Source organism: Uloborus diversus, unplaced genomic scaffold, assembly GCF_026930045.1.
Source record: "Uloborus diversus isolate 005 unplaced genomic scaffold, Udiv.v.3.1 scaffold_1254, whole genome shotgun sequence".
Lineage (NCBI taxonomy): Eukaryota > Metazoa > Arthropoda > Arachnida > Araneae > Uloboridae > Uloborus > Uloborus diversus.
Genome location: NW_026557937.1, coordinates 28,879 through 55,424, shown reverse-complemented (window position 1 = coordinate 55,424; position 26,546 = coordinate 28,879). Strand labels below are relative to the sequence as shown.

Here is a 26,546-nt window from a genome sequence, read left to right as displayed (position 1 = left end):
ACTCATCATAACAATGAAATTGGGGCAATTTACGCAATTAGGGCCTTTTAATGATCATGTGTTTTAATTTATCACAGACTATATGAAAATTTTTTAGTTATAACTTATAAAATTGCATAAAAAAGGAAATAAAATGATGTCGCGAACGAAAGTCTTGCCTTACTTGATTGAAAATCGTTTCCATGTATTTGCAAGAAATAAAGAATGCCTAAATTTTGTAAGTATAGGAGGAACTGACTATTTTTAAACAATCATGTAATATCTCTCTAGATGTTATATTCTGAGAAATTTGAATATGATTACTGTTTTAGAAAGTTGAACTTGTTTTCTTCTTAGGAAAATGATATTCTTTATGAATTTCTATTTTTCAGATCAAACTGCAGAGATATTCTTACCATGGGTGAGTTTACTTCTAAATTTGGATCAGTGTGAAGGGTGTAAAATTCCCTTCGTAGTGTAAATCATTAGTTATTTATATTTTCAATATACTCCATGTAGTTTTTGTTGCTTTGTGACATTAAAATCTAAAAAAGACAATGAAATTCCTTTCCCCCCTCCATTCCGTTTTCTAATGTCTCTTTCATTAGTTTTTATTAGGTGTAATTATTACTTTTTTATTGCTAAGGCCTGTCACAGACAAGGTACTCAAAAAAATTAAAGGAGAAATAGCCATATAAATAAACTCAAAGATCAGTGATTTGCTATTTTAAAAATTTTATATATTGTCACCTCAGAGCAACAGTAGAATATCTTAGTGTTAGTCATGGAATTAAATGTCTTATTGTTGCTCTGAGGCAACGATATATCTGTCAGAGCTGTATTTTCAAATTTTTAAAACTGGTGATTGAAACTGGTGAGAATATTTACTAATTTTGAAAATTATTGATATTTGATCTCTTGTATTAATTGCTACATTAATGAATGTAGAAATGAATAAGTTAATTATGCTCATTATTTTGGGTTCATTGCTTCCTGCTAAACTTAATATCTAATTGTTTTTTGTTTCAGTTTTTCATGGGAGCTAATTGATGTTTTGCGTTGCTTTGTTTTCTGCTCTTGTGATTTGGGGCGTTCATCTGATATTTTATGCAACGGTTTTTTGTGTTTTCAGTGCATAATTTAATATAGTGTACAGTGATAAGAAAAATGCATCTTTCTTTTTTCCTTATAAAAAAAAAATTAAGAAATGAAAACGACCAAAAACTTGAAAATCAAATGTCCAAAGCGAGCATGGATGACTGCAATTGCTGTGATACTCCAAGCTTGATTGAAAATTAATAGTTCACAATAAATATCTTGATTTCAGTTTAAAAATCAGCTCCTAAGCAATAAAATAAAGTGTTAGGGATGTACTAATAAATCAACGAAAAAAATATTTCTGAAAATATTTTTTAAAGTTTACCTTTAACTAGAAATTATGATGAATACATTTATTGATAACAAGAAAGTGCAATTTTATGCAATGAATGAGTACAGAGTAAAGACAAAATAAATACTTTAGCAAGTGCATAAAACTGAAGGAAATATCTGATATTCACCTGCCGCTATTATGTATAATTAAACTCCAGGACTTTTAAATAACAATACAAAAAACACGAGTTAGAAATACCCCTCCCCCCGTTACATATTTGTAATAAATAAAAATAACTTTCAATTTTTTTTTTTTTTTTTTATCATGTGCGAGCTAGGCTGGCAATTTGTAGTGCACTGTTTCACTTTTCCAACTGCACTGTAAATTGTTGTGAAGTGCGACTTCTACAGTACACACATGCCATAATGACCCATTTGTAGAGTAAGCACTAGGCAACCATTCAGAGCACAACACATTCACACAAAGAAAGGAAATGGACAGGAGAGAGAATACATCCATGTCCAAGCCGGAATTGGAACCCAGACCTGCCTGTCGCGTAGCAAGTTATACTATATATCAAGTTAATATTTATTCCACCCCAGGCTCCCTATCACCAACATTTCTGCCAATTGGTGCATCCCTATCTTAATATATAGAAATCTTCTGTGCGGGCGTTTGTCACCATAAGGCTTTTAAATGGCTGGACCAATATTGATCAAATTTTTTGTGTGTAATTAAGTTGTGGCAAGCATGGTTTTGAAGCGCGATGGATCGAATCGGAAACGTTTTTGCTAATGAATTAATTAATTTAAACATTGGATGATAAAATCTCCCAAATGATTAATATTTATTTTAACCTATTGTTGAGCGAGAACTAAAATAAATATTTAACCCGTTGCCAAAGGACAATAAGAAAGTCAGTTCTGTTTTCAGTAATGAAATTTCCTACTGTGATATGTCAATTGAGAAGAGATAAAACGTAGAGAGAGAGAGTGAAGCCTTCATTTCTTGAAAGCAACGATTTTAGGTCCCGATATATATTTTAAAGTAAAGTACTGGTGAAGTAAAGTTCACACAAAACGTGTGTTCTGTCGTCGTAGTTGAACCATGTGACCGGATGGGTGCTTTAGGTTATCCTAACCAAATGATGAGAAAGTACTGTCCCCAGCAACATTTCTTTCTCGGTTCAAATCCATGTGAGTTTTGGCACCAATGTTAAGAATACTTTAATAATAAACTGATTAGTTTGATAATCCTTAAAGGAAAAGATGATGGAATTTAAAGACGAAACAAATTTTATTTTCGTCCAGATAAATTACAACAGGGTAGTTCTATACACAAAAGATCAGTGCAGTGGAAGATCTTTACCTTTGGTGGAAAGAACAAATTAGACAATATTTGAAGTTTTAAAAGTTTTCGTTCAGTTGCGTGATCATTTGTTTGCATTTTAAAGCTACTGTTAATGTAATGTATTTTTTGTTTATTTGGTGAATCATTTCAAATGTCAAAGAATTGCTTTTCGTTTTTAAAGAGTTTTTAGTCATTTTAGTTGAAGAATATTTATTTTGCATTGGGAGAGGGGGAGGGATGAGTGATTTTCGCTTATTCAGAGAACTGTTTTCATCTTTATCATTTTTTAAATGATATCCTTTCGATTGTTTTATTCTTTTTTATATGGGGGATGTTGCAGCGGGATTTCCCGTTTGTTCTAGATGCGTAGTTAGTTTTTTACACTTAATATCTGAGGATGCTTTTTATCCTTTGAGTATAGCTGAAGGAACAAACCATCACGTACGGGAGAAAAAAAAGTTAATAAAATAACTGCTCAGTGGGCATTAGATAATTCAAGTTGTAATAAATATACATATTCTGACAGCATAGCAGCTTGAAACATTTTTTTATAGGGGAGAATGGGGATGAATGGGACAGGGGATGAATGGGACAATTGACTTTTTTATACTTAAAATAAAATTTAAATGTTTGATATTTCACCTAGCAGATGGCAGCATCTATCCTACTGAATAAATTGTGTTTTAAAGCATTTGTTTCCATGTTGGTTTAAACAAGAGAGCAAAGTTTGATTTCCCATACCAAAAGTAAGTTTTTGTGTTTTCATTTATTAAGTGTTTATTAAAAATTACTGCACTTAAGGCTATGAATGTTGTATGGGGTTGGAAATATACTAATTTTACTATGATTTAAAATTAAAATGGTGAAAATTCATAATTATTTTCTAAGCCTACTTTTTGATTTACATAAACATGTGGGTATGGGGATGATTGGGACAACAGTTTGGGGGATGAATGGGACAGTCCCATTCATCGCCTGCATTTTCTGATTTCAAAACTTTGCATCAAAAATTTACAATATTCAATTCACTAAACTATTTTCCATTTTTTATGAACTAAAATTTGGCATATGAATAGTTTTAAATTGCTTAAAGCACTTATCTACATTGTTGATCAACTCATTGAAAATCTGATCTTGACAATTTATTTACAGTCATAGCATAAATATTTTAACAAAGAATAGCCTAGTTAATAACTTTAATTGCAGTCATTTCTTGTGCTGTAAAAGTTTTGTGCTTAAAAAATATTTACCTGCATTTTTAATCATATATTTTATAAATAGTTTTTGCTTTTGCAGTATGCCACGGAATTGGAAAAAGAAAACCGAGAGAGTTAGGAGCTCATCAGCAATGATTAAAGAAGCTGTAAATGAGGTTGTTGTTAAAAAAATGCCTTTAAGAACAGTTGCAAGCGCTTTCAACATGTCCAAATCCACTTTAGGCAGATATGTAAAAGAAGCTAAACAAAATACAGATTTGGAATCCTATGTACCAAATCCAAATGTCGGGAATAGGAAAATATTTTCATGTATAGAAGAAAAGCAATTAAGTGAATACTTAAAAATTTCATCTCAAATGTGTTATGGTCTAACCACTGTCCAAACAAGGAAGCTAGCTTTTGATTATGCTAAATTCTTATGAAAGTTACCGTCAGTATGGGAGGAAAATAAAACTGCTGGGAAAGACTGGCTTTCAGGTTTTTTGTCCAGACATCAAGACTTATCCATCCGAACACCTGAAAGTACAAGCCAGTCAAGAGCCAGTAGCTTTAATAAAAATAACACAAATACGTTTTTTGAGAAACTTGAAACTCTGCAAAAGAAATACAAGTTTGAACCAGCAGATATCTATAACTGTGATGAGACAGGCTTAAGTACAGTGACTGAGTGTCCCAAAATTATTGCTGAGCGTGGAGTAAAACAAGTCGGTCAGATCACCTCAGCTGAACGAGGTCAATTGATAACAATGCTGAATTTTGTAAATGCCAGTGGAAACACAATTCCTCCTGTCTATGTATTTCCTCGAGTAAACTACAAGGAATTTATGCTAGAAAGTGGCCCATCGGGTAGTTTAGGTCTTGCTCATCCTAGCGGGTGGATGACTGCGCCAAATTTTTTCAAAGCAATGGAGCATTTTGTCAAACATACAAAATGCACAAAAGAAAAACCAGTACTGTTGATTATGGATAATCACGACAGTCATGTAAATATTGAGGTTATTTCCTTTGCAAAAGAACAGGGTGTTGTGCTGTTAACATTTCCACCACACTGTAGCCATCGGATGCAACCCCTCGATGTGTCAGTCTATAGTCCGTTTAAAATGAGGTATCGTATTGCTCAGAATAACTGGATGACTAACCATCCAGGCAAAAACATTACTATCTATAATATTGCTGCTCTTTCAAATACTGCATATATTTCTGCTTTTACAAAACATAACATTATAGCTGGTTTCCAAAAGACTGGCATATATCCCCTCAACACCGAGATTTTCACTGAAGAGGACTTTCTTTCAGCTTCCGTAACTGATCGTCCATTAGTTGCTGCCAAGTCTGCAGCTGAGCAAGATTTTAGTGTTCCTTCAACTAGTTCAAATTTCATAAACAGCCCTAGTACACCAACAGGAACATTTGCAATGAACAGAGAAGACAGTCCTCTCACAACTATTCGCCCATACCCAAAAGCATCTCCTAGAAAAACATCACGTAGAGGAAGAAAACAAGGACGCTGTCGTGTGCTAACTGATACACCAGAAAAACAAGTCATTGAAGAACAAGAAATTGCTAAGACAAAGAAACAGAGGAGGAGCAAAATCAAAAACAAAGTAATCTTAGACGAACAAGAAAACAGCAGTATGGATGATACTGACACTTTATCGCTTAATGATGAAAGTGATTCCTTTATGGATGAAAGTGAATCTGATAATCTAATGCAGAATCTCATTCCAGATGGCCTAGAAGATGATGATTTCATTTTGACGAAATTTAGTGGAAAAAAGAAAGTGATATGCTATGTTGCTCGAGTTTTAAGAAACAACGTAGAAAATGTTCAAGTGCAATTTCTAAAAAAGAAAGAAAACACCTTTTTGTTTTATTACCCTGATGTTCCAGAAATTTATATTGTTGACTTTGAAGATGTTATAATGAAACTGCCTAAGCCTAGAATGTTGGGAACTGAAAGGACAAAAGGACTTTTGTCATTTGATGTAAATTTTGGCCAATATGATGTAAAATAGAGTTGACTAATATTTTTCCGTAACATTTTTTTAATTTCAATTTGGAAAAAGAGAAATATACCTTCCTACATTTGTAATCAAGAAATCAATGTAACATTAAATTTTTTTTTCAGTGTTAAGTGATTTTTTTTACTTGTCCCATTCATCCCCAATATTGTCCCATTCATCCCCTTTATGGGGATGAATGGGACAGAATACATGCACTGTTAAAAACTATTTTAGCTATCTAAAATGACAACAAATTGACTGAATTCATTTATTTATATGTCACAAATCATTGAAATATTTGTTTAAAAATTGTTAGATAGCTGAAAAAAGTAAAATTTTTGGAATATTAATTAAAATGGGAAATTTGTCCCATTCATCCCCACTCTCCCCTACTTATTTTTTTCAACAGAACGGTTCAAACACTTGATAGTTCATTGAAATTTTTCAATTTACAAAGTTTGAACGGAACAACGTCTGTCGGGTCCTCTAGTTGTATATATATTTGCAAATAAATTGAGCCTTATCTTCGGAAAATAATCAGAAACATTTTGTCTTGTTTTTGGAAATAAGCAATACATATTAAAAAAGAGGAAAGTGAAATGTAATGAACATATTTATCAAAGAAAATGTGTGATTTTTATGCACTTATCGAAAAACTTTATATTATCTTGAAATCAAGTAAAATTACTACTTCAGCACAGTCTTAAGCTTTTACAATGGGATAGATAGTTTGAAGAGGGTTCTTGATCTTCATTGAAGAATGCTCAACCGACTAGGACCAGCGTAGATGGACCCATAGTCTCTTGCTGGTCATTATATCTGTATTTGTAATCATGAATATTTCACAAAAGCTTTAAAAAGCTTGGATTGATATGTCGCCATGACTCAACTAGAGGTGCACCCAGTATTGTTAAATACTATGCTCTCCCTTTTATGGTGTTCAATCATTCTCACTTTCCACTTTGCTTGTAACATCTATTCAGGGGCGTGCACAGAAATTTTTGGGCCTGCCACAAATGACATTTATTGGGCCCCTTTCACATTAGGTATGGAAATATTGGGCCCCCTTCAGGCTCGGGCCAGGCCTTTCTTCCCTCCTGTTCACGCCCTTGCATCTATGCATTGAACATTTATGTTTTGCAAAAAGGAATATCCAAGCTTTTTTTTTTTTGATAACATTTAGCCTGGATCTATTAATTTTGGGCCCCCCTGCAACAAATCTATTGCGCCCAGAGCCCAGAAGTGTATAATTTCAACGTTAATATGTCTTAGTGCTAGATTTTTTTTTTTTTTTCAATTTCTTGGGCCATTGGGACCCACCCTTAAGGACGTCAACCCCCCCCCCCCCCCTCCTCGCACCTTGGGGTCTGCGGATATGCAGATCCGACCCTGTATGGCATAGCCTTTTTTTTACAGTGAACATGAATGCAACTTTTTGTCATACTTTACTGTAATTGCAGCCTAACTCTTGCAACTATCATACCAGGGTTTCTGCCACGGTCGTATTTTTGGCAAAATTCGAAAAGACTTTCTCAATTGAGAAAATGAAGCAAGGCATTTTTGTTTCTCAAAGATTTTGCTGAGTGTCAGACACACACCAAAAAAGAAAATGAAAGAGGGGGAGGATAAAAACTTTGCAGATAAAAACCAAACGCATTTTCTACCTTCTCGTGAGAAGGGAGGGATGAGAAGTGGGCTTCTCTGGCATCTTTTCTCCAATGCTGTTAGGGGAGTAAGCGTTCCACATAGGATGGATGGGTGCATGGGGAAGATAGTTTAATCGAGAAAGCAGTCCATTGGTTGAACTTAGAGCTCTTTCTGGAAAAGGCTATGATGTCATCATTTCGATTTCACATGCACATCAGGGGTCGATCCAGCGCCAAATTGGGGCCGCTTTGCGGCCCCTTCACAAAATTCCACATGGCAAAAGCGGCCCCATTCACAAAATTCCGCGTCGCAAAAGCGGCCCCATTCACAAAATTCCCCATCGCAAAAGCGACCTCATTCACAAAATTCCGCGTCGTAAAAGCAGCCCCTTCGCAAAAATTTATAAAAAGGCAGCCCTTTCACAATATTTTTTAACTACAAATGTGTACGCATCTACGCGGAAGCCCCCTACACCTCTTCCACCTTCCCCCGTCTTATCTTTTTGCCTGCTGTGTGATTTGTTTTTACTTGAGAGCGTCAGAGGGGGGGGGGAGAGGGACGCTTGTGATTGGTGGCTAGCCAAAATCCAAGAAAAATAATGAGCACGTGATAAAGAATTGATTCGATGATTTTCTGCTGTTCTACGAGTGCGATGACTCATTTCACGCCACGGCAAATTTATCGCCTATATTCTGTTGGTTTGATTTGCTTCAATGACAAAGTATTTCTGAATTAAATATTCCTTTGAATCATTATTACTTTCAATTGTGTCTTAGTTGCACGCATCCTTCATTTATCCATATTTTTTTGTCAAATTATGCATTTTTAATGCTCAAAATTAGCTGCAAATTGAATTTGTTAATATTTCCTTCAGTTTATTTTGAAAAAGTTTAAGGTTCATAGTTGGGGGGTTAAGGTTCATAGTTACGGAACGGACGAGCAAAATTTCTGAAAATTATTCCCGAACGAAGGTTAAAAAGAACACTCGAAAATCTTATATTTTCATTTTTTTAACCAATTGCATAGAAATTCGCGTTGAATACTGGCACATGGTGATGCAAATCGTATTGTATAGCAATTAATTAAATCCTGTTAGAGTATGAGACTACGCGGGAAACGCCGAACAACCGATTGCCGAAATTCCCTGTAGTCTGTAATTGATACTGTCCGAACTCGAAAGCTCACTTGACACGATTGCATTTAATGAAAAAAAAAAAAAAAAGGTGTGATTAAGCCAGGGGTACCCACTTTTTCTCATATTCTTTAGTTTAAAGCAGCTTTTCTCGATCTTTTTTTTTTTTTTTGACACTCGGACCGGTAAAACTTCGTCAAAAAATTTCACGGACCGGTAGAAATTTTTACTTTTTTTTCACTAAAATAAACTAATCTGTTTTGTCCTTTTTTTTAAACAAATTCCAGAAAGAAAAACCTTCTACTCAAAATAAACTTACAAAAGTTAATTGTAAAATTGTTTTTAATGACTTACACACTTTGAATGTAAATAACCGCAGCTAATTTGTGTAAATTTTCATAAGCGAATAAATATTGGAGAGAAACCTCAAAACGTATGCAAAGTAATGGATATATTAATGCATATCGTATAAAATTAGGAATAAAAATAAAATAAGGAAATTTTATTTTATTGGAAACGAGGACCGGTCAAATTTTCTCGCGGACCGGTGTCTGCTGAGAATTGCTGGTTTAAATGCATTTTTCATTTTTTCTTTCCTGCTATTTTTCTTGTAGACTGTACGTGTAGAAGCAAAAGATAACGTCCAAAGTCACGCTAGTTTGAGCGTACAGTACAGCATACAGTAAACCAAAAGAATAACTGTATTATTATTTATTTATTTATTTATTTTTGTAGTTTAATTCCTAGATTCCTTCTTTTATTGATAAAATACAACGCCAGCTGAAAAATATCGTCAGTTATTCTACTTAATCTTGCTGTCTTCTTTAAATAAATATAAAACTTCGAGATGAGCAATGTCGCATTTTTTTAAATGTATGTCCGCTAATGGTGAGCAACGGGAACAGCGCGCAAAGGAAGTTTTATTGAGTGGGATTTTATAAAAAGTTGCGCGAATCGCGTAATCTGCAGACGATAAATTAAAAAAAAACTGCAGACGATAAATTTAAAAAAATGTGGTAATTGTTTATTATTCCAGTTTGTTTTCTTTCTCGGTATTAATTTTTCTTTTGTAACAGATCGTCTGCAATCCAGGAGCGCAGACGATCTTTTTCGGAGTTAGCTTGTTCGCGCCTTCGCGTGTTTAAGTGGACAGTTTTTAGGCGCATCAAAGAATAAATTGTTATTCTATTCGATTATAATTTGTGTTTTGCAAAATATTTCGTTACGTTTCTAGCGGATAATGGAGCGCTGGAGATAGCAGCCGCAATAATCTCAGTTTGGAGAGATCGCTTGTTCGTTGAAAATAATTCTTCAAGAAATTAAAATATGAAACGAGGACGTCCTGCAACGGGAGGTACCTCCCGAAATTCTGCGTATTATGATTAAAAATTTTGCTCTTCGAACGTTGGATCCCAAAATATTGTGAATTTCTTCAAGTCAGCAATTAACAACTCCGATAAAATCGCTACCACCAATTCATCATGCAGTAACAGTAACGCAAATGTTCCCGTTTCGGAGCACTTGGAAAATGCGGTAAAAGATAGTAACGCAATTTTTCCCGTTTTGGAGGACTCGGGAAATGCGGTAAAAGATTACATCAAATGACAGTGAGGCAGTTCGCGAAAGTATAACGATTTTTGAGGCAGAAAATACTGGAAGTGAATCTGAAGCAACTTCAACTGATGATGATATTGAGCCATCAAATAATGAATCAAGCAATTGTATTTGAGAGTACAAATGGAAATAAGAAGCATGCAATAAATGAAAAGTACATTGCAAATTATGAAAAGGTGTATAGCTGGCTTTACTACAGTTATTCAGCTAAGGGTTTTTTGTGCAAAATATGTTCATCTTTCTTGAATGTCAGTGATTCGAACAAAACTTGAGTAAATATTGGAGTTGATATCAAGAAAAGCCGTCACCCTATAGAGTTAAAAAAACATGAGTGCAGCAAAAATCACAGAGAGGCTGTCAATATACAAAAATCTAGTGCAAAAGAAGGAATTCTCAAAAAAATCTCAAAGTGCAGAGATTGGAACTGAAGCCAAAAAAAAAAAAAATTAACAGATTGGTAAGTTTATTCAAATTTTGTACTTTATAATCAAGAAGCAATGGGCCATTTCTGAGAATTTTGAATCTCTAGTTAGATTTTTGGGGGAAAATTTAGATGACAATGAAATAAAAAAAACATTTGCTAACTTGTGGTAAGAATACCACGTATTTATCCCACATTTCAGTTCAAAACATTTATCTTTGAAAATACTGAAACTCCGTTGTTTTCAGGAAAATCCTAAATTTTACTTTGATTACGCAATATATATTTAGTATTAATTTGTGATGAGTTTCAAAATCCAATTCTAAAATAACTTTACTTAAAATAAAATTCTTTTTATATGCTTTTTTTTATATTTTTATTTCTTTTGAAGATCTTGATTTCCTTACATCCGCCATGGTAAACGAATTTTTCGAATTTTTGACGATATTTACTGTACCTTGTTAAGAGGCAAACAAATAAAATTTCTTTATATATTTATTAACATCATTAAATTGCAAAGTTTTAACGAAATACCTACTCTGTAAGAACGTCAAATGTCAAAAAATTAAACGTTGAATGCTGGTGCAGTATTATTTTGGGTTTTAATTACTTTTACGTTTTTCAAACACATACATGGCATCTTTAATGGGTATTTCACTTCTGTGTTAAGAAATATGTGATATCTTTGAGTCTGTTCATATTGTATTAGGAGTTATCATTACGTGCAGCAGCATGTGCAATTTTCATTGCTCTAAAAGTATTTGAGAGGAGCAAACAGGAAATTGTGAGACTTTCACCTTAAGAAAGTGTGCCTTGCATATGTATATTTGTAAAAATCAATAAATGCAATGTATGTGTCAAATTACGAGTAAAATATTAAGGATCTTACTCCCCCCCTTCCCCCCAGCGCATTTTCTCTTGACAGCTTTCAGGTATTCTTCAAGGACTTGCAATCACCCCAGAAACCTGTCTAGGGCTTTTCTATAATGATACGACAGCTAAAAATGCTTTTATATAATCTTTTCCAAGAAAAAAATCACGAGAAGGTCTTTTTAACAAAAATAAATAAAATTCACAAAAATATTTTGGTTTTTCACAAAAATAAAGAAAATTCACAAAAATATTTTGCTTTTTCACAAAATGGGGACCCAAAAAATAAAACCTGGATCGACCCCTGCACATGCAGCAGCATTTGGTATTTCGAATAACTTGGAGTTTTCTTCAGAACTAGTTTACTCTCAAGGTGCATCAATGTCCAAATAGATAAATATTTACTAAAATATAATAAAAGTTGACGATTCTGCATCACAAAATGCAAAGAATACTATTAGCACACATATAAACTCCTTGATATAAATTATATATTGGTTGAAGAATTAAGTGTGTATCAAAATTTTTATGCATAAAAATCATCCTCTGAAAAAGACTATTAATCAAAGTTAAAATTTTTCAATTGCTGTGAAGTTAAACAATGTTTAGTTTTAATGGGGATTCTGTCCCATTGATAAATATTTTATTGTGGGAATGGGACTTGGGCCATTTTAAGAATCATTATTGTGTTCTTTCAATGGTGTGTATCATTCCATCTATGGTGTGTAAATGATGGCTTTACGTGCCATCATTTACATACCCTATTTCATAGTAAGTGCTACATTTGCTGAGAAACATTTTAAATTTGAAATTCAATCATCAACTACACATAAAACACATTAAGCCATCTAAGAAGATATGCAAACGTATTCATTCCTCAAAAGATCTTAGCATTTTGCTAAAGCTTATTTCCCCATTTTAGCTTTTTTGCTAAAAAACTTTTAAACTCAGCTTAAACCCTGCATCATACTTAAATAAAATGCATACTTGAAGTAAAATAAATATTACTAACTAAGGAGCAAAAATTACCGTTACTTTTACTATCTACTGGTGTTATTTGAAAAAACTATTATTTAAAAAAAGGCTTATTGTGTGCAGAGTTGTTCTCAGAAGAAGTTCCAACTTTATTGCCTAAAAAAAATCACCAAAGTGCACAGCACACTTCAAACTTGCTACTCTCAAAATAGGCATCACTCTTAAAAACTAGAGGGGAGGGGTTGTCAACTTATTACGTTATGGCATTATAATACTACTTTACAATTATATAGATGCTACTTCATAATTATATAACTATATTAAGTTATGACAACTTATATGTATTCATGCAGCATACAAATGTTGTATTTTCATTATTATTATTTAAATTTTAGGTCAGAAGGAGACATACAATACATTCAAAATAGTGTAGTACCTACTATGCATTTTCAAGATAGCTTACCCCGTTTGCCTATACCTGAATTAGATAAAACATGTGAAAGATACATTACAGCACTTATGCCTATTACACCTTCTGAAAGACTACAAAACACTATTAAAATTGTTGAAAAGTTTAAATGTGAAGAAGGCAAAGGTAAGTAGTATGTTTCACCAACGTTAAATAAAGTAAAGCTAAAAAAATTTCTACACTTTCTTTACTTTATAATTTATTTTGTGTGCTTTAAATATTATCTTTGATAACAACTACTTTTAATTTATCTCTTTTAGAGCTCCAAGAAGAACTGAAAGCATCTAACTCAAGAAACAAACATACAAGTTATATTTCTGGTATGTTTATTCTTCTGCAGTGTAATAATTTATTTTGTACTAGCTGTACCCGACGCACGTTGCTACCCCAACAAAAAAATACATCATTATACTGATTTTCATGACAATCGGTTGAACGGGGCAGAAGTTGCTACTCTGCAATGCCACCTGGTGGCGAATGGCTTCAATGAGCATATTATGCACCTTCTCCGTGGAAAAATACATATATATAGCAACTTTCATAACAATCGGTCCAGTAGTTTTTGACTTCATCGATGACGTACAGACAAACATTCATTTTTATATATTTAGATGACGTGATGCTTTTAAATTTATAGTATGTCGCCAAGTCGCCGATGCTACCAAAAAAAAAAAAACTGCACAGCAAATGCGTTTGGAATGTCAAAAATACGCACAATATTGTAAATATTGAATGTCAAAAATACGCACAATCTATACAAATTCTTCACTCTCGACTCGAAATGGCACATATCGTTCGCTTTTTTTTTTTGTTTCAAAATTCATGTGACACGTGTCTAAATCGCGTGTCTAAAAGTCCCGATTAGCTTACTATACCAAGGCTTCACTCGATACGCGTCTTATCGCATCTTATAAAAACACGTATCAAGTGAAGCCGTGACTACACTCAAATTTTGTACTCACGCAGTTTGCAAGATCAATCAATCGCTAAAAATATCAAATAGAAAAAGTTTTAAATCCCCCCGTTGCATGAAAAGCCATAAAAAAATAAAGAAAGAATTTATTTGTTCAAACTCAAGAAAAATGGCAACAGCTAACTTCTTATCAATGAGATCGTTCACGGGAATTAAGTTCTGCAGCCGATAATTTTATTCGTATTTATCCAATGGATTGTGACTTAAATTGGAATAAAAAAAGAACTATCGATCGGATTTTTTTCAAACTGGTCTATAAACATTCCCAGTACCAAAAATAACAAACGGTGAAAGTTTCAGCCAAATCTGCCGAGTAGTTTTTGAGTTCATGGATGACATACAAACAAACATTCATTTTTATATATATAGATTATGTATGATACAGTAGCTACATTCTACAGAATACCTTGTAAACAAGGATGTATGTAAGGGAAAGGGAGATCGATCCCCCTCAAGTGGGTCATTCTTCATCATGACCCCACCTGGCTGGGAAAGGTTCTGGTAATTTTTCTGTTGGCCCAGATTTAGCTATTGATGTACTGATGTTTCTAAGAATTTCTTTGAAACTACTGTTTCTGGTGTTTTTCAGGAAGAACTATATGGTAACTAGTATAATATAGATGAACAAGTGTCAGACTTAGAAGCGTAATCAGACATATCTAGTATTTTCACAAACGAGTTCTTAAGGCTTAATAGAATAATGTAGAGATGATGATTGAACTTATTTTCACTGCATCCTAAAATGGCATCTTGCTATTATGGGTGTCACTAATGACTCTACCTGTTGGGGTTGCCTTGTTAATGAGAAACTATACTTAAGATGAAAAACTATCATAACTAGTAAGAACAATATGATAAAACTATCATGAGTATATAATGCTCTAAAAGTATTCTGTTTTAGTTAACATATATTTAAATTGAACAACTACTTAAGAAATAATATATGGAATGATTGAAAGGTTACACTAACCAAAATTTGCAATGTATGTGTATTATATTATCTTAATTTAAAAAGTGTTTTATTATGTTCAGAAATCAATACCACAATGCAAGCATTATAAGCAAATCAACATCAACCGCAATATGAGAGTTTGGGTAGATTTAGTTAGAATCATAAAAATTTAAACAAAGCATACGTAAATGGTAACCTTATATATCTATTTTTTCTATCTAAATTCACACTTAAGGTGAACAACATAAGTTAAAATTTCATTTTAGTACAATAGACCTCTGGTCACAGTGCTTAGCTCTATTGAGCCCCCCTCTCCATCATTTCATTTCATAAACTTTTATTTAAATTTCCCCACTTTCAGTTGTTGAACCGCTAATGCACTTTTATACACAATGGCTTTCGCAAAAAAGATGTTATAAAATTTGGAATGTAAAATAAACCTTATTTCTGCGTAAAAATGAAATACATGGGAATTACACCATCATGTAACGTAATCTACATTGAAAAGTGATCACAGGAATTTGTACGTAAAACATGCAATACTTCAGTTTTTAAATGCAAAACATTGATATCTTTTGGTGCTCTTCAATTTGGTTACTTTCTCTTGACTACATTGTAGCTGTGTGTCAAAAAGAAGAAACAAAGTTACTCAGATAAAAGCCAAGATAAAGCTTTTAAAAAAGGCCACACAATTCCATATCTATAATAAATTTAAATGCATCATATTTGTTTATGTATTTATTTAATTTTCATATAATTCATGATGAGCTACAGCATGAAAAAGTAGTTTTTTAAAAACACGTGTTCCATGTTAAAAAAAAATGTCGATGAATCTCTAACCATTTGTGTGTCCCCAGGGATCTAGTCATAATTCTCCCACAGATGCTTTTGCATTTTCTCTTAATCTCTAAATATATATAAGGTCTATTTTTCCAATTATAACACATCGTGACAATGACGTATCCAAGAAATTTCAGATGATTTTTTTTTCACACATTCTCAACAAAAGATATTCTCAGCTCATCATTGGAACAAAATTAACTTAGCCTGAAACTATTTTGTTGCTATGGTAATTAAAAGTTGTTTTGTTTTGAAAATCTAAAATTTGCTTTAGAATATATTTTATATTACCTCAGGATTAGTAAAGTAATTTTTTATTTGCATTGAATTCATGACTTAAAAATGACAAAGTTAACTCTAAATAAAATCAACGGAATATTTTTGACATTGACTGCTATCAAAAAATAAATAAAATAATAATAATAAAATAAAATTAAAAAAAAATAAATAAAAATGGTATTTTACTCTGTTTTGAGTTGATTTAGTGCATAACTGAACGAGTATGTAGACTAAATTTTTTGACTCTCTTCATTTAAAAAATTTTTGTGGCCTATTTGTAACATGATATTTATTTTACTTACTTTCATTTAGGGCCATGGTTTGATATGTATTTAAAGTCAAGATCTCCCCTTGTATTGAATTTTAATCCTTTTTTGGCTTTTAAAGATGATCCTAAAAAGGAATTTAATACTCAGGTATTTGTTTTTTACTTATATAGTCAAACCTCCATATATCAAACTTCTGCATATCAAAATTTTCTATACATTGAAATCTTTGCAAATTTCCATGTCCATTACATAGCTAAATTGTTTCTATGTGTCAAAAAAATCTCTATATATCGAAAAAAATTTCGAGACATTGGTAGATTTTTTTCTTACTTTAGACCATTTGTCTCATGTAAAATGGAGGTAAGGGTAGAAAATTGTGTTCGCTAAAGGTTAAGAAACTCAGAAGGAATCTGGAGTTGAGGGGTGTGTAGATAGGACGTTCTATTCTTCAATTCCTATATTCTCGCTAGTTTATTTCAAATCTTAGTTGCAACCAGTTAATACAGTAAAATCAGTTATCTTTATTGTCTAGTCTTTTTAGCTTCGGTGAAAATCATTCAAGTTAAGTGGATTGATATTTTACTTTTCTCTTGGTTACATGGTCAAAACCAAAATCTCCTAATGCTGCAAATCAAGTTCAATTGCCGAAGAATGAAGATGAATGAAGGTGCAAAAATGTCATTTCTGGTAAATTTAGTGTTTCTGCAAGTTAGTTATTCTTGCCTGCTATTACAAGAAATCAGAAAGCCATAATAAAAGTACTGAAACTTATAAAAACATGAAACAGAATTACAGTTAGTTTTTTGGAAGTCATGTAGAGCTCAGTAAGAGTTTCACATTTAATTTTTTAACTATCAACTTTCATTTAATCCGATGCTCGTATAAATTAGAAATGGCGTTTAACATGAAAATTTGCTTTAAATATAGAGGAGGAGATTTTTATGATAAACCAAGATTGTTTCTACACATCGAAATTTCTATATATCAATTTTTTTTTTCAACAATTTGCTAATTCGATATAAGGAGGTCCAACTTTATTTATTTTTATTTAGTTTATGCTTTATAAATGATCAAGCATTATTTACTTTTTTAAATTATTGTAAGTGGTTTGCATGTTATTGTTGATGTTTTAGAATATTACATTACTGAAATCTTAGTTATTTAGTTAAATAAACTTAGTTCACATTTAACCCTATAAATTGAAATAAGTTACTTAGGGAAAAAACTCATCTATAGCAAAAGTCTCTGTGGAGTAAATCCAATTAGGAAGCTCAATGCTCTTTTCTATAAGCAAAAGAAATACATATAAGAAAAAAAGATGCAGCCATTTATTGAATTCTTTAAAATTATGATCTGAAATTTATTTCTTAAATTTCATTGGTGTAAATAATTTTGTAATTACAGAGCTGCCAACTTATATAGCTCTTCCGTACAATGTATGAACTTTGATTAGATCATGTGATTATACATTTTGTATAAATTTTGAAACTATTCATAAATTTTACAAAAAAGTTTCAGATATCAAATGTAAAATACTCTAATTCTGCTAGCTTTTCACGCTATTTTTGAGTTTTTCCAGCTTAAAAAAAACCCACACAACTAACATATCCATTTCCGCCTACTTTTGCCCATTGCATGTAAAAATTACACTGGTTTGGCTGTTGCTTTTCTGTTTGGTACTCAGACAGACTTTTTTATGCAATGCTTAGCATTTGGTAAACCAGGGTTGTATAAATTCTGGTTATTTTGTCATTTATAAGTACTTCAAAAGAACAATGCTAAATCTAATTTTGTCACAATAGCATAAGTCGGAGATTTCTGCTGAACAATGATAAAAAATGTATGTAGATTTTTAGTATTTATTTACTGTAAAAATTCTAAGCAATCATTTATCACATCAGGAAGCAAGTGTTTTGACAATATTGACTCAAAATCAGCAGAATTTGGAAGTATTGAAAATTTTGTTAACATTAAATATTTGTAATCTTGGGGTAAAATTTGGTTTTTAGAAAACATTTAATTGTTAATTGTATCATAATTCAAATAATTTTTGACCTGCTTGTATTTTTCTCAGCTTAAAAACTCCAGAGACTTTCTGCAAAGAATTTATAAAGGGACCAATAGCTATTTTAATTCATACTACTGACAGAAAGTTGTTTGAAAATAGATTGTATTAGCTCTATATGCTACAGATACACATAATTATTAGCTTTGATTTCACACTTGTAATTCCTTATAATTTATATTTGATTCTTTTACACTTTTTTAATATGATCTTAGTTTTATTTGTATCACTCATGTTTAAAAATTTTTAGCTTATTAAGGCAACAAATATGCTTTTATCATCTCTTCGTTTCATGAAATCATTAAGAGCAGAAATTCTAGAGCCTGAAGTTTATCATTTAAACCCTGAAAAAAGTGATACACCTTTTTTCCGGAAATTAATGAGGTATTTATACTAAGTTTTATTTTTTATTTTCCCCTAGTTGCATAGTTTTCTCATTTGTAACTAAATGCTCGTTTAAGGTTTAAAGGTTGAATTTGGTTCATTGCAATATTCGCAAGGATGCCAGCTGCACTGGCATGTGTCAAGTTTCTTTGCACATAAAAAAAACCTAATACTAGCATAGGCTTGTGCATTGCTTTAGAATTGGGTTCCCATAATGCAAAAGTGTCTAGACATTTTGTATACCACCCAAAAGACATTGAATTTAGGTACTCCTTATCAAAAATTTGAAAGAGTTGAAGCATTTCAAGGTATCTAAAAAATAGAAATAGGAAATCTTTGAAATACAAAATTTTTGCCAGTTTTGTATTTGGTAGTATTTGTTTTTATGAACTAATTTAGGCCACCAGTATACTCCTTGCGGTCATGAATTCACCCCTCTGGAGCACGTGTGGATACTGGAGAGTCATCCATTAAAGATATCGAAGGTAACAAAAAATGTTTTAAGGACTTCAATGCCAAGAAGTTACTCATAGGGAGCTTCAAAGCCCCCATTTGTGTCAATATTATATTTATGATGTTTGCTTGTCTGTATTGTGATAATGACCCCTGCCAGTGCTATGAGCTCCGTTCAGTAGATTAAACACTTTGGGAATCTGTATCTATTGAGAAAAAGACTTATATTGAAAAATTTAGTGTGAAAAACCTTTCTAAGCATATAATACTTTGGTAATATTTGCTAAAGATAAAAGTTTTATTGTTCTTACCATTCTTATTTTACATTTTTAAAAATCAACTTGGAGAGAAAATATAGCTATTTTTAGTCGTCTGTTTTGTTTCTATTATGAGGGTACTTTTCTGTTATTAATAATTTTTCAGCCTGTAATCCCTTCAGTGAGTTGATAAAAATGAGTACCAAGCGTGCTTGGGAACTAAACTCTGTGAGTTCTACGTTTGGCTGACCACTTACCCATGACATTGGTTTTCCCCCCTTCTAAGAGCACTTGGTTAGCAAAACTGAGATTGGCTGGCCCCCATTTGCTGTTGTACCACTGGGGATTAATAAATGATGCCTTTAAAAGAAGTATTGTGTAATTCTTCAAAGCTTCATGTTGCTCCTCAAGGACCACTGAAACTTTTCATAAGGGTATTCAATCTTGAGTCCAGTGTTAAGTTTTTCCACTAACATTTAAAAGGAAAAGAAATATTCAATGGTAAGAATAATTGTATTTTGAATTTATATGCCAGTTGCATGTTTCCTTTTCTTTATAATTTTTTTATTATTTATATGGAAAATAACTTTAGGTTCAGCTATTTGCTGTTGGATTATATACTGTTTCTAATTTAATGTAATGGATTATGTAAGTCAGTTGCTTATAACAGTCAAGGGAGCTAATTCATGAAAAAAAACCCAAATATTATTCATGCAAAAATGTTATTAAAATGAATATTAATCTAAGCACAAACCGTCTGAAGATTGCAGCAAAATTACAAGATTACAGCAAGTAACTATTTAAAACTTTTCATTGCCAAGATCAGCAGTGAACACTTAATTTTTGCTGTTGTATGTTTAATGTTCTTGCACAAATGAAAGAGCTTAATTGTAGCCTTTAAAATGCTGTAGGTTTTTGGTAATTTGTGGATTTCTGGATGTAACTTACTGAATATACCTGTCTTGCCTGCAATATTCGAGTTGAACCGAACCATTGTTTCGGTCACTCGGCTGATCAGTGCTAATTCTGTATTAGCTACCAGTTTGTTTGCACTCTTGGCTTCCTTAAGAGGTTTTCCACCTCCAGCTCAGTTAGTCCTATGCCGGGTTGATGAGTGCTAATAAGCACGAAACTGCAGTCCTCGGCTGGAATTGACTGAGCTGGCGGTGTATTTCATGTAATTTGTGGATTGCTCATTTTATTCAGAAAAACTAATTGAGTGGCTTCTGTAATAGATTAAGACAGATTAGTGTTATGCTATAAAAATAAGTTCTACATATATAATAAAAATAGGAAAATTGTGTAGTGTTGTGTAGTACTTTTTTGCAAGTGTAATATTTAGAAAATTCTTCATTAAAAATCCGCAACAGAATGTTGAAGACTTTGTTAGGAATACATGTACCTAATATTTATCTATTAATTGTAAGACATCTTAGCATTTTCTGGTTCATTACATTGCAAGTGCACTGTGCGCCAATTTATTGCATTTACTTTTAGTATTTATGCAAAAGAAATATTTAGTTTCTTTTGTAATTTTTAATATTTTTTACAATTTTTAGGATAAATGCTTTTTTCTATTATTGTGCAGTGATAAAGCTGAAAGTCTCTCTGTCCTTAGGATGTCTGTAGGATGTCTGTGACGCGCATAGCGCATAGACCGTTCGGCCAATTTTCATGAAATTTGGCACAAAGTTAGTTTGTAGTATGGGGGTGTGCACCTTGAAGCGATTTTTTCGAAAATTCGATGTGGTTCTTTTTCTATTCCAATTTTAAAAGAAAAAAAAATATCATAAGATGGACAAGTAAATTACGAAATTATCATAAAGTGGAACCGTAAGATGAATACAAGCCAACTGGCGAGAAAATTCACCATATCTATGTATATAAAAATGAATGTTTGTCTGTATGTCATCCATGAACTCAAAAACTACTCGGCAGATTTGGCTGAAACTTTCACCGTTTGTTATTTTTGGTACCGGGAATGTTTATTGACCAGTTCGAAAAAAATCCGATCGATAGTTCCTTTTTTATTCCAATTTAAGTCACAATCCATTGGATAAATACAAATAAAACTATCGACTGCAGAAATTAATTCGCGTGAAAGATCTCATTTATAAGAAGTTAGCTGTTACCATTTTTCTTGAGTTTTGAACAAATAAATTCTTTCTTTATTGTTTTATGGCTTTTCATGCAACGGGGGGATTTAAAACTTTTTCTATTTGATATTTTTAGCGATTGATTGATCTTGCAAACTGCATGAGTACAAAATTTGAGTATAGTCACGGCTTCACTTGATACTTGGACCGATTATTATGAAAATTGCTATATATATATGTATTTTTCCACGGAGAAGGTGCATAACATGCTCATTAAAGCCACTCGCAACCAGGTGGCACTGCAGAGTAGCAACTTCTGCCCCGTTCAACCAATTGTCATGAAAATCAGTATAATGATGTATTTTTTTGTTGGCGTAGCAGCGTGCGTTGGGTACAGCTAGTCTTAGCATAAATCTGTAGTCAATTTAGAGAAATCTCTGGTAGGCATTCATATATCAGCTGCTAACCACTAACTAGATTGTCAGAATTCTAGTAATTTAATTTATATTCTTGTGCTTTAAACATATCATATGTTTCCTTACATTTATTTGTTGCTGATCAAGTGTAAATTTTACCAGGGTGGGTACAGTGGTGATTGGTGGGATATATTAATTACTAGTGGTACCCGCAGGGCTTTGCCCGTAATAGAAAAATTAAAAGGTTTTTTGGTTCGCCTGTATATTTACAAATAATGTATGGTGAATTTTCTCGCCAGTTGGCTTGTACCCATGTTACAGTTCCACGTTATGATAATTTCGTATCTCGCCAATTGGCTTGTGCCCATGTAACGGTTCCACGTTATGATAATTTCGTAAATTACTCGTCGATCTTATGATAATTTTGTTCTTAAAATTGGAATAGAAAAGAACAAAATCAAATTTTCGAAAAATCGCTTCGAGGTGCACACCCCCATGCTACAAACTAACTTAGTGCCAAATTTCATGAAAATCGGCCGAACGGTCTAGGCGCTATGCGCGTCACAGACATCCTCCGGACAGAGAGACTTTCAGCTTTATTATTACTAAAGAAGTATAAATGTTTCTTTTTTTATTTTTTGTTCTAATGTTAGTTTTTGTCTATTTCAGGTTAATGCCAAGAAAATTTGCTTGGTATGGTGCCTATTTATTTAAAGCATTTCCTCTTGATATGAGCCAATTTAACAATTTATTCAACTCAACTCGTATACCACGAGTTGGAAAAGATGAGATCCAGGTATTTCCAGAAGCTCGCCATGTTATTGTGCTTAGAAATGGTCATTTCTATACATTTGATGTGTTGGACGGAGATGGTAAAGTCATTTTTAATTTATTTTCAAATCATTGTAGAATATTAGTTTCAAAGATGTGTGTGTGTGTTTTCAGAGCATAATAAGTTCATAGTTAAACTATTGATGTCTGTAATAGGAAGAGTGGGTGATCAAAGAGAAGCCATCCAGGCAAACATGCAATAATGCAGCATGTCTATGCAAGCTCTATTGCATCTTTTTAAAAATTATTATTTAATTTCTCTGACAACACAGACATTCAAAGTGAGAACAAGAGCGGGAGCTAAACACTCCACATCAACTGTCCTGAACTTTGTTACTCTAACTTAGGATCGGCAAGTAATTTTTAGTGCAGTCTGGATAGTTTTATTTAAAATATATTTTGTCGAGGTCCAAGGGACAAAAAAATTCACCTTATTTAAATTTTCTCTTCATAAATCAATAAATAATACTACTGGTTGGCATGTTTGTAGTCAAAAAAAAAAAAAAAACTTCATTTATGGTCTTGAGATACAGTTTTTGGTTTAAATCAGTCAACTGATAATTTAGAAAATACTGTCAAACCTGTTGAAAATAAATTCAAAGGGTTCTTTAAAATTAATTTGTCTTAAGCACAGTTCATCTTATCCAAAAAAACAGTAAATAAAGTCCATTTTCTTTACTACTAAGTTTAAATATTCAAATGTTTATAAATGATGAAATAATTATGCAGTGAACTCATTGCTTTTATGCATTAGTACATTTTATTGTTATATAATGCCTTTTTTATCTAGTTTGAAAAGTTATGTTTGTAAATTTCATTTTTCAATTAGTCATTATTAATATTTGCCTAAAATTTGACTCATTTGATATATTTGTGGGAGAGAAGAGCCCTTTTATTATTATGCATTCTGATAACAAAATGATGCTAAAACATTTGTCTTGATTTGATGCTCAAAGTTTTTTTTAATGATTTTAAAAATATTTGAAAAAAAAATCATTTAATGAATGTTTAGACTAGTGAAAATTTAGATTTAATATTTCATTTTCTATTTTTTTCTCAGGTAACATTATGCCCCCTGCTTATATTTTTAGTCTGATGAGCTACATTCTGACAGATTCATGTCCCCCACCATCTCATCCAATTTCATACTTAACTACTGAAAATAGAGACACTTGGGCTGAAGCAAGAAACCATTTAGAAAAATTAGGAAATGCTGAACAGCTAAAGTTAATCGATAGTGCAATATTTGTTCTTTCGCTTGATGATGAATCTCTACAAGAGGATTTAGTGAAATCTGCTCACCATATGCTTCATGGACCTGCTTATAATAGGTATGACTACATCAATTTCAAAATAACAAATGTGCTTTAACTTGGATATATTGACTGTTGTTATGTCAAAAAAATTCATAAATAGATATCATGACCATTTGTAATACTAGGCGAGAGCATCATAAACAGGGCTGTAGAGTCGGAGGGAGAACGGCCGACTCTGGAAATTTTAGGGCCTTCAACTCCAACTCCTTTACCCCAAAATCAGTCCAACTCCGCAAGCACTGACAAGTTGCAACTTTGAGGTAAAATGAGTGACACCAACTCTTGGATTTTTTATGCCTTTGACTCCGACTCCTTTACACCAAATTCAGTCTGACTTTGACTCTGCAGCCCTGATCATAAATACTTTGAACACTTAGATGTTATCAATTTTCACTGTATTTTCTTATTTGAAAAATTTTTCAAAATTAACTTTTTGAGAATTTAAAAAGAAGATTTGAGCTTAAAAGTGCAGAAAAAATTTGCATAATAGGATTTTTCAACTGCTATTGGTACAGAAAAATGCTTGAAGATTACAAAATTCTCTGAATAGAAACATTAAATGAAATTCACAATATCATCATAGTTGCTTACTTTGATAAGGATGAGTATGCATAGAAAGTTTGCTGATTTCAGGACCAAAACGTGCTGAAACACAAGTTGCACTTCATGCAAATTATGGTTTGGCATAACTGGGAAAAAATGAATGCAATTTGTTGTTGGATTCTGTAACCTTTTAAAGAGTTTGAAGATATTTAATTTGCATATTACCTCCATAGTAAGGGATGCTCATTTTCGTCAGTTTTATCAGTCAGCAAAAAAAGTTAGTAAATTATAGGTTCAGGGTTCGTACGGGTCATGGAAATCCTGGAAAGTCATGGAAAAAAAATAAGCGAGTTTCAGACCTGGAAAAGTCATGGAAAATTGAAATTTCCTTTGAAAGTCATGGAAATTTATTTCAAGTCATGGAAAAATGTCCTGGACAGAGATAAAGTAACAGTAACTAAAAGAGCATTAGAAATCTTTAGTGATTTAACAGTATAGCACATAAAAGCTATTAAAAGTGGCAAATTGAAAGATCCCAAAATCAAATCTGAATTTTGAAAAATAATTGTATCCACTTCTGTCACAGCCGCTTGCTTTTTTTGTGATGTGATTTTTACTATTTAGACATCTCTTATTTTGAATTACTGTTATTTTCAACACTTCTTATGTTTTATATTCTGTAGTAGCAAACTTGCAAGTTCTTGGTTTTGCTACACCCTCATAAAAAGCAATTCAATTGCATCCGAGTTCGATTCCATCACTCGTAAGAACTTTGTTATTAAATTTATTAGAGTTTATCTTAATTTGCTGAAAACAGTAGTGCACAACATACGGCCCGCAAAACTAATCCATGCGACCCACTGCTGCGTTCAATGTCAGAAATCATACATGTTCTGGAATTTCTAAATCTATTAATTTATATACATTTGAAAATGTGCAAATAAGTAAACAAAACAAGTACTTTTGCATCAGAAGATTGATTCATTACTGAATGGTTTTTTCAAAAAAATATCTGGTTTAGAAACATAAAGAACTAAACTATGTGGCTTTAATTTAACAGGGTGGCGACAGATCAGGGAAAAGTCAGGGAACTTTATTAATCAGGGAAAAGTCAGGGAAATATCAGAGAATTTCGAAAAAATAGCAAAAAACATAAAAAATTGATTTTATGAAGAAAAAAAATCTTTTTTTGCTTTACAAAATTAAGTACTCTAATTCCCTATGCATTTTCTGCCAATTATCTGTTCAAAAAAAAAAGTAAAATTACTGAGGTGCGATTATACACTGCTGCTTATTTGTACATCTTTTTTCCTTAACGTCAAAGTATTGAGTCTTACTTATTAACCACAGGTTGAACTTTCTAAGATTGCTTCTGTGTCTGTTAGGTTGTTTATTTTACCTAGCTTGAAATTTCCTTTCATGCTTTCAATGCTACTTAAAATAAACAACCATACAGGCAAAGAGGAAGCCTTCATTAATGCCTTAGCTCCTTTGCCTTTATTCCATTGTCACTTAAGTAAATATTTTTATTTTTTTATTGTCAAAATGCTGTATTCCTACATTAAAACTTATGTTCTTAGAGAAACGCTCCCTATGAACGAATGTCAAATGATTTCATCTGTTTTACATAAATATGTCAATTAGTTATAAAGGGTGTCCCAAAATTAACGCAAGATTTGAATTTGCCACAATTTTTGCTGTGAATTGTTGGCAGCCACGGAAAAAGAACAATTTGACAGCTGGGAGTTAAGGGTTAGTAAAAATGGAGTGTTATGCTATTATACAGCCAGCGAAACAATTCAATCACTGCATGAGGAATTTCC

General features: G+C 32.4%; 1 protein-coding gene across 1 annotated transcript in view; it reads left to right on the top strand.

The window, feature by feature from the left end:
* Window positions 1-28: 28 nt before the first annotated feature.
* LOC129232540 (carnitine O-palmitoyltransferase 2, mitochondrial-like) overlaps window positions 29-26,546 on the top strand; it is a 38,588-nt gene continuing 12,070 nt past the window's right edge. Inside the window, exons 1-8 of the mRNA XM_054866676.1 lie at window positions 29-217; window positions 372-400; window positions 12,976-13,175; window positions 13,310-13,369; window positions 16,406-16,509; window positions 18,678-18,811; window positions 22,703-22,905; window positions 23,925-24,195. Of these exons, the coding sequence (XP_054722651.1) occupies window positions 134-217; window positions 372-400; window positions 12,976-13,175; window positions 13,310-13,369; window positions 16,406-16,509; window positions 18,678-18,811; window positions 22,703-22,905; window positions 23,925-24,195 (1,085 nt within the window). The 5' untranslated portion in view covers window positions 29-133. The remainder of the gene's footprint in view (window positions 218-371; window positions 401-12,975; window positions 13,176-13,309; window positions 13,370-16,405; window positions 16,510-18,677; window positions 18,812-22,702; window positions 22,906-23,924; window positions 24,196-26,546) is intronic.